The 15,618-nt window shown below is 44.0% G+C and overlaps 1 protein-coding gene across 2 annotated transcripts in view; it reads left to right on the top strand.

The window, feature by feature from the left end:
• Window positions 1-14,222: 14,222 nt before the first annotated feature.
• rin3 (Ras and Rab interactor 3) overlaps window positions 14,223-15,618 on the top strand; it is a 115,149-nt gene continuing 113,753 nt past the window's right edge. For both annotated transcript variants that reach the window (XM_059960164.1, XM_059960174.1), the window contains exons 1-2: window positions 14,223-14,495; window positions 14,763-14,937. In XM_059960164.1, the coding sequence (XP_059816147.1) occupies window positions 14,446-14,495; window positions 14,763-14,937 (225 nt within the window). In that variant the 5' untranslated portion in view covers window positions 14,223-14,445. The remainder of the gene's footprint in view (window positions 14,496-14,762; window positions 14,938-15,618) is intronic.

Consider the following 15,618-nt stretch of genomic DNA (forward strand, 5'->3'; position numbering starts at 1 on the left):
CTTTAAATATCCCAGTGACCTGGTCTCCACAGCCATCTGTGTCAATGAATTCCATAGGTTCACCACTCTCAGGCTAAAGGAGTTCCTCCTCATCTCTGTTCTAAAGGGGCATCCTTCTACTCAGAGCTGTGCCCTCTGGTCTCCAATTAGCTGCAAACAGCAGAATGCAAATTCTTCCAACATGCAGGTAGCAGCAGTTCCACTGTCTGTACCATTCTCTTCACATCAATTAGGGATACTCTGGGAATGCTGAATTTGAAAAGAAAAGTACTACTGACTCTGTAAATCTGAAATGAAAGCAGAACATGGTGGAAATAGCAGAATAGGAAGCCTCTGTGCAGGAAGAAACAAAAGTATAAGTATTGATAAGTTTGTGGCCTAAGGTAGAAGGAGATGAGTTATACAGCTCTCATTACACGCACGTGCAGGTCAACTCTTTGCATGATTATGCAGAAATTTTGAAGTTAATAACTCATCAGTTAATAACACATCGGGGTGATTGATAAGTTTGTGGCCTGAGGTAGAAGGAGGTGAGTAGTTACTTCAAACTTTCTGCATAATCACTCAAAGAGTTGACCTGCACGTGCGTGTAATGAGAGCAGTATAACTCATCTCCTTCTACCTTAGGCCACAGACTTATTAATCACCATCTGTGGACACTTTCTGGAGGTCCAAGATCCACATGCTCCACGACCGCTGGACTAAGTGTGTAAATGTAGAAGGGGACAATGTTGAAAAATAAATGTGCTAGGTTTTCTAAAATTGACTCCTTCTACCTTAGGTCACAAACTTATCAATCACCCCTCGTAATATTTCATGTTGTTGACCTTTTCTCCAGAAGTAGGAACAGGCATGTGGGGTTGGGGGAGGAGACCAGAGGAAACAACTCTAAGAGGCTGGAAGCTGAGAAGAGACAAAAGCTACAGACTTTTGTCTGTTGTGAGGGGGCAACAAAGGAGAGGAGAGGAGAAAAAGCTGCCGCAACTCAGATAAAGAACGCAGGAGCTGCTGGAAATCTGAAAGAATGGGAAAACCTAACAGGTCAGGCAGCACTTGTGGAGAAAGGGACTCTGAGGTACGTTAGAATTGGCCAGGGATTCTTAAGTAGAAAAAAAACGCAGATGCTGGAAATCTAAAACAACACCAGGATTTACTGGAAAATCTCATCAGAGAGGCAACCAGAGCAACCAGATGAATGATCCCTTCCACCATAAGAGATCATTGACCTGAGTATCAGCAACACATCTCTCCCGGCAAACTCTGTCCACCTCAGTGAGTAGTTCCAGCATTGGCTGTCCAAAGTTGTTCAGACAGTAGGGCAAAGTACACTGGAAGAACTTAGCAGATCATTCAAAAGGTGTCAGTCAAAATTTCAGGTTGGGACCCAACATCAGGCATTTTCCATTGAGTGTGGGTGGGACTAGAATGAGAGATTATGGGTCAAGGGTGAAAGGTGAAAAGTCTCTGTATAATAATGTTAGCCACAAGAAAATCAACATTCTTGTATGCAACTCTCATTTTCAATGGGTAGTGAAGTTTTTGAATTACTTTAAGGTAAAGGTTATAAGATTTATAAAGGGAGTGAAAGGCAGGGATGGAGAGATGAAGTTAATCTGATCAACAAAATCTTATTAAGTGGTGGAGCAGGCTCCAGAGTTGAGTGGACAATTCCTGCTCCCAGTCTGTGCATTCAAATCATTTCTGGCCATAGGCAGCTTCTGCTTTTAAATTGGAGTAGGTTGTACATGTCTCTAATATAATATTCTGCTCCAACAGGATGTACTTTCATTCCAATATGACAATCATTTAAAAATTTTTCCTGTGGAAATTAAGTACGATTCTAATGTCAGAGACTTGACCATTGAAAATGTTTAGCTTCATGAATCCAAACTGTTAGTAGAGTTCAAATGATAGTATAAAAATTCATGTGTGTCATTGCCCAGGAGGACATAAACTGAAATCAGCCAGTCCATGCGAGGGACGTTCTGAATGTCAGCTCTTCTCTCTTAACAGCAAAAATAATCTTCCTCCCCACCAGCCTCATCTAACAAAGGCCAGCTGCCTGCAGAGGAAATCAACGTGAAGCGATAAATTTATCAAGTAGTTAAAAATGCTCACTCAACATTTATTCCAATGAAATATAAGTATTTTAATTAACTACCTCACTCTCTGAACCAAGATCTGCATTTCAAAGTTAAATCTGAACATGTTTGGAATAATTTAATTGGATAAGTCTTATCACCACTTTTGCTATCTGTAAAATTACTGTATATTATAGAAGATATTTAGACAACTGGTCATTTAAAACACCATTTAAAATTTCTTTTCACAGAGAATGATGAAACTCTGAATTCACAGAGGATTATGGAGGTGAGATGATTAGAAGTATTTAAGGTGAAAGTAAGTTTTTAAAAGATCAGAGATTGAGGACCATGGGAAGATGAGCAGAGGCCAGTGTAGATTGTCCATGATCTTATTTAAAATCCTGCTCCTGCTTCTATTTCTGTGCGTTCCTGTGTTCAAACAACGGTTCAATAAGAATCTGAATCTGAATCAGGTTTAATATCATGGGCAAATGTCATGAAATTTGTGGCAGTAGTGTGTCTTTGAGTGTGTCTTCACACTCCTATACCTCCTCCTTGAAGGTAGCAATGATAATAGGGCATGTCCTGGGTGATGGAGGTCCTTAATGATGGATGCTACTTTTATGAGGTTCCACCTTTTGAAGGTGCCCTCGCTGCTGGGGAGGCTAGTGCTCACGATGGACCTAGGTGAGTTTATAACCTTCTGCACCTTTATTAGATCCTCCATGCAAACAGTGACACAAGCAGTTGGAGATCTCTTCATGGTACATCTGTAGAAATCTGTGAGTGTCTTTGGTGATATACCAACTCTCCTCAAACTCCTAATGAAATTGTGCCTTTTTTGCAATTGCATCAATGTATTGGGCCCAATGTTAGGAATTTGAAACTGCTCACCCCTCAATAAGGACTGGTGTGTGTTCCCTCAACTTCCCCTTCCTGAATCCCACAATCAGTTCTTTGATCTTACTGACATTGAGTGCAAAGTTATTATTGCAGCACCACTCTGCCAGCTGACCTATCCCATTAATGTACACCTCTTTGTCACCAGCTGAAATTCTGCCAACAATTGTCGTTTGTTGGCAAATTTATAGATGGCATTTGAGCTGTGCCTAGCCACACAACTGAGAGTAGAGCAGCGGGCTAAGCATGCGTCCTTGAGGCGCGCCAGTGTTGATAGTCAGTGAGAAGATGTTCCCAGCCTCCATGTCTGGAGCCAGAGCATTTTGTTCAGCCATGACTCTGTTCTGCTGCCAAATCAGAAAGCTTAGGGTTTAATTCCCTGGCCAGGCACCTAGTCCAGGCTGCAGTTCAGGTGTGATGCCGAGGGTGTGCTTTAGTGATGGAAATGCTTTTTTTAGATGAGATGTCCTGGGGCTAGGGGACGGCCTGTGAGTGTGAGTGGGAGGGTGTGAGGGAGGAAAGAGGGGAGTTTTATTGCAGCTATTGTTATTATTGCTCCTGCTGATCTGCTGATAATTGTGACCATGCTATGTTGGCATCTCGATTTGCTATGGTGACATTTCCCAGCACATCTTTAGGTTGTGTTGCCTTTAATACAAGGGACACATTTCAATGTATGTTTTCATTAAACATACATTGATAGATAACTGAATCTAAACTCCTTACTTTACCTGAATGCAATGTCAACTTTGAGACTCGTGCTCTTCTGTAGAGGCGTAAATTGTCCCATCCAGCATTTCTTTCTTTGGGATCTCAGTATGTCATTTTATAATAGTGCTGCCGTTATCTGTGCCATTTTGGACCTTGCACAACGCAGAGTTAGAGGAGAGAATTATCTTTAAGAGTCCACATCCCTTTTCAGAGAACACACTCTCTCTTTTTAATAACGCAGATCCTGTTTGCAATCAACACTAACTCCCTCTTCCATTTCCCTACCCCTCCTCTCAGCCAAGTTTCCATGTTTGCCAGAAAACTCGAGGGCTGTTCAACTACCATGACTAATGATTCAATTAGTATCCAATTTTAGCAGCTAGAAACACCCATTTAAAACTGTGAAATTGAGATGTTAAACATAAACTGTACACTTTTCCACATGTATAAGACCATATGATGTTAGAGTAGAATTAGGCCATTCTGCCCATCAAGTTTGTTCCACCATACGTCATGGCTGATTTATTATCTCTGTCAATCCATTCTCCTGCCTTCTCCCCATAAATTTTGATGCCCTGGCTAATCAAGATCCTATCAACCTCCACTTTAAGGATACTCAATCATTCGGCCTCCACAGCCATCATTGGCAATGAATTTCACAGTTTCACCATCCTCTTGTTAAAGATATTCCTCCTCATCTGTTTTGAAATGGGCATCCCTCTATTTGGAGGCTGTGCCCTCTGGTACTAGACTCCCCCATTATAGAAAGCACCCTCTTTACATCCACTCTATCTAGGTTTTACACTATTTGATAGGTTTCAATGAGACTTCTCCCCCTTATTCCTCTAAACTCCAGCAAGTACAGGTCTTGAGCTACCAAATATGCCTCATATATTAACCCTTTCATTCCCAGAATCATTCTTGTGAACTTCCTTTGTACCCTCTCCAATGTCAGCACATCGATTAGATAAGAGCACATCTTAGATAAGAGTACCAGAACAGTTCACAATACTCAAAGTGCAGTCTAAGCAATGTCTAATAAAGCCTCAGTGCTACACACTTCCTAATTTTCTCAAAGTGAATGCCAACATTGCATTTGCCTTCCTTACCATCAACTCAACCTGCAACTTAACCTTTAGGGAATCCTGCACAAGGACTCCCAAGACCCTTAGCATCTCTTTATTTCTGATCCAAAATGCATGACCATACACGTCCCGACACTATATTCCATCTGCCACTTCTTTGCCCATTCTCCCAATCTGTGTAAGTGTTCTTTAGCCTCCCTGTTTTCTCAGCACTACCTTCCTCTCCACCTATCTGCTTAATGTCTGCAAACTTGGCCAAAATTCAAGGGCGAAGAGACAATTTTGTACTCCAAAATTTCGAGTTTGGAGATGACATCGGATGCACAGCAACTCTGGCAGGGTCTGCAAGACATCACTTCCTATAAAGCGAAACCCAATAGCATGAATGGCAGCAATGCTTCACTACCAGATGAAATCAACGCCTTCTATGCTGACTATAAAAGGGAGAACACAACTACAGCTGTGAAGATCCCTGCTGCACCTGATGACCTTGTGATCTCCATCTCAGAGGCTGATGTTAGGTTGACTTTAAAGAGAGTGAACTCTCGCAAGGCGGAAAGTCCCAATGGAGTACCTGGTAAGGCTCTGAAAACCTATGCCAACCAACTAGTGGGAGTATTCAAGGATATTTTCAACCTCTCACTGCTACAGGCAGAAGTTCTCACTTACTTCAAAAAGGCAACAATCATACCAGTGCCTAAGAAGAATAATGTGGGCTGCCTTAATGACTACCGGCCAGTAGCACTCACATCGACAGAGATGAAATGCTTTAAGAGGTTGGTCACAGCTAGACTGAAATCCTGCCTCAACAAAAACCTGAACTCATTGCAATTTGCCTAGCACCACAATAGGTCAATGGCAGACGCAATCTCAATGGCTCTCCACACGGCTTTCGACCAACTGGACAACACAAGCACCTACGTTAGGATGCTGTTCATCGACTATAGCTCAGCATTTAATACCATCATTTGCACAACCCTGACTGAGAAGTTGAAAAACCTGGGCCTCTGTACCTTCCCCTGCAACAGGATACTCGACTTCCTATCCAGAAGACCACAATATGTGCAGATTGGTGATAACATCTCCTCCTCGCTGATGATCAACACTGGTGCACCTCAGGGGTATGTGCTTAGCCCACTGCTCTACTCTCTATATATACACATGGCTGTGTGGCTAAGCATAGCTCAAATACCATCTATAAACTTGCTGACGATACAACCATTGTTGGTAGAATCTCAGGTGGTGACAAGAGGGCGTACAAGAGTGAGATATGCCAATTAGTGGAGTGGTGCTGCAGCAACAACCTGGCACTCAATATCAGTAAGACGAAAGTGCTGATTGTGGACTTCAGGAAGGGTAAGACGAAGGAACACATACCAATCCTCATAGAGGGATCAGAAGTGGAGAGAGTGAGCAGCTTCAAGTTCCTGGGTGTCAAGATCTCTGAGGATCTAACCTGGGCCCAACATCGATGTGGTTATAAAGAAGGGAAGCCAGCAGCTATACTTTATTAGGAGCTTGAAGAGATTTGGCATGTCAACAAATACACTCAAAAACTTCTATAGTTGTACCATGGAGAGCATTCTGACAGGCTGCATCACTGTCTGGTATGGATGGACCACTGCATAGGACCAAACGAAGCTGCAGAAGGTTGTAAATCTAGTCAGCTCCATCTTGGGTACTAGCCTATAGAGTACCCAGGACATTTTTAGGGAGTGATGTTCTCAGAAAGGCAGTGTCCATTATTAAAGACCTCCAGCACCCAGGACATGCCCTTTTCTCATTGTTACCATCAGGTAGGAGGTACAGAAGGCTGAAGGCACACACTCAGTGATTCAGGAACAGCTTCTTCCCCTCTGCCGTGCGATTCCTAAATGGACATTGAAGCTTTGGACACTACCTCACTTTTTTTAATATACAGTATTTCTGTCTTTGCACATTTTTAAAAATCCATTCAATATATGTAGTTGATTTACTTGTCTATTTATTATGATGTTTTACTTTATTTATTATTATTTTTTCTCTCTCTCTGCTAGATTTTGTATTGCTTTGAACTGCTGCTGCTAAGTTAACAAATTTCACGTCACATGCCGGTGATAATAAACCTGATTCTGATTCTGATTCTGTAATCCAAATCTCCGACATACAACATGAAAAGAAGCGATCCCAACATCAACCCCTGCACAAAGCCACTAGTCACCTGCAACTAACCAGAAACGGCTCCTTTCATTCCCACACTTTGCCTCCTGCTAGTCAGTCATGCTAGTATCTTTCCTGTAGCACCATGGGCTCTTGTCTTGTTAAGTAGCCTCATGCATGGCACCTTGTCAAAGGCCTTGTTCCCTCAGCATACCAGTCCAGGTGCTGAGGCACCCAAGGCTCCGTCAGCACCAATGCCTCCCCTCTCCCTCTGCCTCCAGTTCAACACGTGGATGAACAACACAGGCTACCACTGTCTACACCCATCCTTCCCCTACACCTGCCATCCACACCGCCACATACCAACTGCTATTGTCCCAATCTTCACCTCTCCCAGTCCCCACCTTCCATCAATCCTCCCCCCCAGTCATCATGGACTCACCTTCACTACTGAGCAGGTGAGAAGGGCTCTGGGGAGACTCAGACACTCCAGACCATTGGGACCGGATGGTGTGAACCGCAGGGTCCTGAAGGGGTGTGCTGAGAGTGTAGAGTGTAATATCTAAAGTTATAGATGTGGATGTTCAACCTAATCCACTTCCAGCAATTTTTGGGATCATTCCAGAGGAAGCAAGCAAAGTGTCTGCTTTCGCCCAACATGTGATAGCCTTTTCAACTTTACTGGCTGAGAGAGCTATCTTGCTACACTGGAAAGAATCTAACCCACCTATTGTTTTCTATTGGCTCTCCTCCATTATGTCATGTCTAAGCTTGGAGAAAATTAGAAGCCGGACATTTGATACATCCTTTACTTTTGAACAAGTCTGGCGACCCTTTATTCAATATTTTCACATGATTTAATTTTTTTTTTCTTTATTCTCTTTGGGGAAAATCCTTATCCGTGAAGGTTCAGAGATGACTGGAAGGATATTTTTTTTTCTCTTTCTTTTTTTAAATTTTATCCTCAATTGGACTGCCCAATCTTTCTTTTCTTTCTCTTTTTTTGTTTCAGTTTAGTTAGTGGGTTTTTTTCCCCTTTATCAAATAAAGTTCCCAATCTATTTTTTATGATTGCTATGAGGAGCTGTAGTTTATTTTTACTATTGTATATATAACAGTGTAACATTTTACCTATCTGATTTTGACATTATATAATTTCTGTTTTTATTATTGTTGTTTATATGTCTTTTATATTTTCTGTTTGCTAAACTCCTCCTCTGATTTGTATATTCTTTATTTGAAAATAAGAATTTGACTAAGACAACTGTGCTGCTCCAATGAACACTATGTGAGGTCAATCTTACCCTCTATAATGAGTCAACCTATAGCTGGGGAAGTGTTGACTCCCTCCTGTTAGACTGAGGTAACTTGCATTTTATTCTTTCTTGTATATTTGTATATCTGTGCACTTGTAATGCCGCTGTGACACTGTAATTTTGTTTGGGATCAATAAAGTTTCTATCATCTGCCTGTCCTCCCTCATAGCCTCTCTACACACTGCATCTACTTGCATACCAACTGCCTCATCCTCAGCCTTACCTCTCCAGTTCCCACTGCCCTGTCAAATTAGTTTAAACCCTGCTCAACAGCTCTAACAAACCTGCCCACAAGGATATTGATCCCCCTTGGGTTCAGATGTAGAAGAGATCCCAATAATCTAGAAATCTGATACCCTGTCCCTTGCACAAGTTCCTCAGCTGCTCATTCATCTGTACCATCAGCCTATACCTACCCTGACTAGCACATGGCACTGGGAGTAATCAAGAGATTACTACCTTGGAGGTCCTGTTCTTCAGCCTTCTCCCTAGGTGCCTATACTCAGTGTGCAGGACCTCTTCCCCCTTCCTACCCATGTCATTACTGTCAAGGTGCACCATTACCTCTGGCTGCCCACCCTCCCTCTTGAGAATGTTCTGCAGCCTCTCGGAGACATTCTGGGAGGCAACACACTATCCTGGTTTCTCTTTTGCGACCCCTGATTATTGGGTCTCCTGTCTCTACTGCTCTACCTGACTGTACCCTTCCCCACTGAGCCTCAGAGACAGCCGCATTGACCCCAACCCGGCGGCCGCTGCTGTACCCCAGCGATATCCAAAGGGGTACACCCGTTGCTGAGGAGAATGGACATGGGGAAACCCTGCACTTACTATTCATTCCCCTCTTCTCTGTCTGGAACCTGCACTGTGGGTGTGGCCACCTCAGTAAAAATCTCATCTTTGGGGTTTTCAGATGGTCCTGAGTACAGTAGATCCAACTCCAATTCCTATTCCTTGACCTTTGCCAGTCAGGAGCAGAAGTCAGGTGCACTTCCTGCAGATTATGCAATCAGGGAGACTGTTAGGTATCCTGCAATCCCACATCTTATAGGAGGAACATTCCACTGCCTTAACAACCATCCTGACTACATTTGTTATGCCTTTGGCTCTAACTCCTCAAGCTTAAGTTGTATAATCAACTGAATTATTCCAAATGACTCAGCACCCTTAACCTCCCCCTATTCTTGTCAAAGCCTATTGAGCCAATGCCTGAGCACTCAAACACTGGCCCACTCCAACAATAGCCGCTCCACTTACACCTCACTTCTTTTTATTGGTCCTTGCTAAGTTACTAATAACCCAAATAATATCCCACTCTGCAGACAAGCTCTGACAGGCCCAACTCACTTTTTAAACTGGACACAAAGTCCACAAGGAACTGTCTCCAATTCAATAGGTACATGTAATGTCAAAGAAAAGTATACAATATACATCCTGAAATTCTTTTTCTTTGCAAGCATCCATGAAAACAAAGGGTTGCCCCAAAGGATGAATGACAGTTAAATGTTAGAACCCCAAAGCTACCCCCTGTCACAAGGGGACAGGAGGCTGGACCCAAGTGCAGGATGCAGGCACTGAAGTACTAGGGGCAGGACAGGAATAACTAAAGGATAGAACCAGATGGGGAGACCAGGGCATGCTGGGTAATCCTGGGGTTCAGAGAGAGTCCGTGGCTCGGCTGGATCCCAGAGTCCGTGGCTAGGCTGGATTCCAGAGTCCGTGGCTCGGCTGGATCCCAGAGTCCGTGGCTCGGCTGGATCCCAGAGTCCGTGGCTCGGCTGGATCCCAGAGTCCGTGGCTAGGCTGGATTCCAGAGTCCGTGGCTCGGCTGGATCCCAGAGTCCGTGGCTAGGCTGGAGAGCCCCCTGCGCAGCCACATAACTGCTGGGCAGGGCCACCTCCCAGGCAGGAACACAGAGGCCCAGGCAAGACGCAGAACACCTGGGCAGGTGCAGGCACAACCCATAGGAAGTGAGGGGCAGAGACCTCAGGGTGGGCCACATACTCCTGGGCAGGGCCACCTCCCAGGCAGGAACACAGAGGCCCAGGCAAGACGCAGCACACCTGGGCGGGTGCAGGCACAACCCATCAGAGGTGAGGGGTAGGAAGGGGACAGAGTCCCTCCACCAGGCAACTGCAGTCCAGCCTGCTACCCAACTGAGGCAAGGGATCAGGAGGGAACTTGGACCAGGGTGACTCCAAGGCTGACTCACAGAACTTGGGGATGTAGCCATGGGCCCTCCAAGCCAGGACAACCGGAACAAACAGAGCCAATCAGATGAAACACCTCAGAACATGACAAACCAACTCATACAAGGCAAACAGGTTCAGAGCAGGACAACCCCCCAACTAGGCTCAGTCCCAGAGTCCCTTATTCCACCTGCCAGCTGATAGGCAACAGGTGCACCTTCTTAAGCCAAGATGATCCTATTTGGCTTAAGGGTGACAGGAGGGACGACTGCAAGACCCGGAGTCTGGAGTGCGCAGACCGGATCAAGACCTGGAATGCAGGCTCCGGACCGGACCATAACACCCCCAGCTCCCCCCCTCCCATCCATAAGCTGCTGCAAGGCACCGACACCCCCCTCCATCCCCACCAACAAAAAGCATCTGCACCCTCCACCGAGCACTCAAACGTGCAGCAAAGCATCAATAAAGACACAGACTTGCAGTAACCCAAAGACCACTCGTTCACCTGGTAATTCGACATACCACGGGCTCTCTCCCTCCCTAATAAGGGGAAAAGAGGTGTCCCCATTTCACAGTGAGAGGGGAGACATAACAAACAACTCACTGATTTATGATGTTAAAAGTTTATTGCGGTGTTTTTTCCGAGCTCTGTACTCAGAGAGTCGGCTCCAGGAAGGTGCAGCTCTCCAGACACACAACCCCCGGCATCTAACCCGCTGCTCCCAATATTCCATGTCCTCCTGCGATGCCTCAGTCAGGGATTCACCAGTCTAGAATCAGCACGTCTCCAGAGCCAGGAAAATCCAGAACCCTAAAGTCGCACTGGTCTTCCTTGGGGTATCAAAAACCTTCCAGTCGTGAGGCCCTGAGAGCGGGTCCCATTCCCGCAAAAAACCGAAGTCAGAGAATAACTCCAGGTCAGGGTCTTCAAAAGAACCTTGAAAAGGAAAAATAGAGATTTCAAAGATAGAGATAGAGCTGTTTCCGAAGATGCAGGCAAAGGAGTCGTTCCGTGATCTCCTGCTCCGCTGACAAGAACCGACAGGTCTCCGCGGTTTTAAATCTGGCACATTTATGCTGTGCAAGAGCATCTCATCACTGTCCAAGCAGGAGTTTGAGTGAAATATACCTTATCCATAAAATTGCACAGAGAAAGGCCATTTAATCAATCACGTTCCCAAGGAGAAGTCCCATTCACCCCCCTGCTATTTTACAACACCCTTATGACACCTCTCCCATGCAGCTTCTGTCATAAATGGAAGCATTGAGTACAGGAGGTGGGATGTTATGTTGAAGTTGTATGAGACATTGGTGAGGCCTAATTTGGAGTATTGTATGCAGTTTTGGTCGCCTACCTACAGGAAAGATGAAAATAAGGTTGAGGGACTGCAGAGAAAGTTTATAAGGATGTTTCTGGAACTGGAGGACCTGAGTTATAAGGAAACATTGACTTTACTCTTTGGAAAATAGAAGATTGAGGGGAGATTTGATAGAAGAATATGAAATTATGAAGGGATAGATAGGGTAAGTGCAAGCAGGCTTGCACAGAGGTTGGGTGGGACTACAAATAGGGGCCACGCATTAAGTGTGAAAGGTGAAGTGTTTAAGGGGAGCATGAGGAGAAACTTCTTCACTCGGAGGGCTGTGCGAGTGTGGAATGAGCTGCCAGTGCAAGTGGTGCATACAAGCTCGATTTCACCGTTCAAGGGAAGTGTGGATAGGTATGTGGATGGCAGGGGTATGGAGGGCTATGGTCCAGGCGCAGTTCGATGGGAGTCGTCACTTTTAAAAGGTTCGGCGCAGACTAGATGGGACAAAGGGCCTGGTTCTGTACTGTATTTTTCTATGACTCTAGGACTACATGCCCCTCAATACCCCTTTGATTCATTTTGCCTCTTGCTATACCAAGGGGCAATTCAGTGTAATCCACGAACCTACCAGCAAGTCATCCATGTGTGGAAAGGAGCAGAAACACCTAGAGAATCCCCACAGAGTCACTGCAGGAATGTGCAAGCTCCTGCATAGACAGTGATGAGATGCCCATGTAGACTCTCTTTACGGTCTGGATTAGTTTGATTAAACTGGGTGTTGAATGTTCCAGAGCATTTCTGTTACCAGCCTTGAGGATTTGGCAACTTTTTCAGCAATAATTTTCTCAGGCTAGACTTTAACTTGCCTCTGAGTCACCATTTAACTTCTGCATAATTTAGTTTCAGCAGAAGCCTTTCATCATTTGCTCTACGCCTCTTTTACCACCAGGAGAAGGATATTTCTGTATTTCATAGCTGTAGTTATTTTGAAAATCAATTAGACATGTGTCACACACCATGCCCCCAGATGTTACTCACTTTAGAGCCCTTCATTGTCAGCCTCTTCTCATCAGCATTCTCTGACTGTAACAGATAATGTCACTTGCCGTACAGTTCTGCTAATGATAATTAATCCTTGAGTGCCTCATCTCATGTGCACATTAATATTTATGCTGAAAGTGGCAGAGCAGATCTGTTGCTTTAAATAGAAACTGCTGATTTTCATTTCCAAGTATTTCAGGCTGCTTCCACAGTCACTCTCCAATCTGCTACCCTCAAATCTATAAGAAGGTTTAATAATGTCCCTCGCTTCAATCCCTCATTTGCTCACGCTCCAGCCATGCAGATGATCCGGAGTTCAAACTTAGAAATGCTGATAATCACGGTAAAGTAAGGGCCAAGAGTCAATATTTAACTTCCGCACCACTTAATTTCAGTGAAAGACTCCCATCTTTTGCTCAATACCTCTTTTACCACCGGGGAAGGGTATTTCGGAATTTGATGATTGTAGTTGTTTGAAAATCAGTTGGACATCTATCACATACCAAGCCCATTGAATCTCAGCTGAAATTTTGGATGTAGTGCATAGAAGATAAGAAGAAACCAGATACCATTGATTAAATGGTTAAAAACAATGGAAAGGATGATAAGGGGGAGGAATTTGCCTTGTTGTTTTTGGGAGAGATAAGAGTTGCAACAAAATCCTTCATTTTCACCCAGGCTGCCAATCTTTAAAAAGCAAACAAGGACATTCTGAGATTTCTCACACAACATTTGAGGAATTCAGTCAATGGAACAAGATACTGCCTCCAGCTGTTTATATAAAGAATACCAGACCCCTTCATGCAAAATGCTTTATACCTAAAAACCATTTAAAGAGAACCCAGACTGCTACCATTCATCACAGTCTTTCACAATCATATTTTGCAACCAGCTGTTTTATCTTTTTATTTTGGGAACCTTTTATCAAAGTTTTGGTTTTGCTTGTTCTTGTGGAATTTGCTGAAGTCACTTAATATATTCTTCCAATTTGTTCATTGCAGTTGACAGTTTCTAAAGTTGACAGGCTTCCAATTATTAAAAAAACAATTTCTCGTCCATACATGCCAGAATTTTAAAGTGTGCCTGGTCTGAGAATAATTACTCTGTGTGTAATTGGGAGTGGGGGAAGGGGGTAAGGAGGGTGGGGAGAGAGAGGGGGTCTACTCATCTTCAACGTAGTTCTCTTAGTGAGTAATGATTTCAGAATCGTCTAAATAAAGTGACCAACTCTGCAAAAAGAAACCAGATTTGTTTAATTTTGCCCTGGAAAGCCGCTGCTAGTTTTAAAATGGATTTGGCTCCAAAGCTGGTCAGCTGAAACCAGTGCTCCTCCCACTTTTTGTGGGAAGTTCTGACTCTGGAGAGCTTGAGGTAGCAATACTGAAAGCTTGACCATTTAGTACTGCCTCTTCCTGAGATCTCTCATTTGATCACAGAGCACAGGAAGTCAAAGACAGAGAACCCACAGCAGCCGCCTTCCTCTCCTCCGGCGTCTGTTACTTTTCAAAGTCTACAAAGAAAAAAGCCAACGCCATCTTTCTGGCTGAGAGGCAGAGTGCAATCCTCTATGTCACGAAGTGTAAAACCCCTGTCAACTCCGGATATTAAAGTTTTTCACATGGAGAGCTGCTTAAATGGGTCTGCACAGCAGCGTTGATCAAGGGAGACAATGATGAAGACAACATCTGGGGAAGAAGTGGAAACTGGAGACCTGCCAGGGTACGTAGTTGATCATATAACAAAATGAAAATTGTTAAGTTTTATGGAGAAAACATGAAATATCTTGCTATTGCAGCTGGATTCTCTTTATGTATTTCACTGTAATGAGTGCAGTTTCAGAGTTTGCAAAGACTAAACTTGCCTGTGCTATTGTGTCAAATAATCAAGTCTCAGCATCATTCTAGTATACTGATGTGGCTGATTACTTAGCCACAAAAACTCTGTCCTCTTCAATTTTAAGCAAGCTTACACTTCGTGTTCATTCAGCCCACTGCTAGGTGCGAATGATGAGTGCAGGCAGCCTCATCCGGTCCCTTCCCAGCCAGCACCATTTCCAGGTATCAGTATCCTGGATAAGCTCATTAGGACTTGCCCGGTGTGGCTACAGCTCAACACCAGGAAGGAGAGAGTCGCAGAAGTCCTCCACATGGAACCACGAGGGGTAAGTCCACTTGAAGCACTATTTCTGAAACTAGCCAGCAGATGTGCCAGAGGTGGAGTATCCTGGGGATGATTACACTAACTCCATATAGAGATATAACATACTTAAATGTAACAGGTCAGAAATTAGAGCTCTGTGGATTAAGAAAATAAACTTTAGCTCATTTTCCACTGAGCCAGATCCTACTGTGTAAATGTTTTATAACCATTTTTAGAGTAGCTCCTTTGAGACGTTTTGTTGGAAACATTGAATCACAATCAGAAAGTTATAATTAAGTAGTTTGGATTGTTTCAGATCATATTTTGAGTAGCATTAGCTCAAACATCCGCAATGGGGGAATTTCAGTGGTACGAGTCTTTTGGAGAAGTTCCATTATTTTCATTAATAAACCGGCTGAGAGCTATGAAAGGAGCAAAAGTGAATTTATTGCAAACCATTGCACAGTGAAAGAATATTTTGAATATTTGCTGCTTAAATGGGATAAAGTTTTGCTGTGTGAAGTTCTCGTGCATTGCGGATCTACTGGTTGCTGCATTTCCTGTGTCCCTCAGTTGTTCCATTCCTGAACGTAGACAGCCTCCCTCACTGTGTCCAGCAAGAAAGCCCCCAGCAGAAGAGAGGCCTCTGGTGGCACAGTGCAAACTCACCAACCCCTAAAGTCCCCTAACCGTTTTTTACAAC

This window comes from Hypanus sabinus, chromosome 2, assembly GCF_030144855.1.
Source record: "Hypanus sabinus isolate sHypSab1 chromosome 2, sHypSab1.hap1, whole genome shotgun sequence".
NCBI lineage: Eukaryota > Metazoa > Chordata > Chondrichthyes > Myliobatiformes > Dasyatidae > Hypanus > Hypanus sabinus.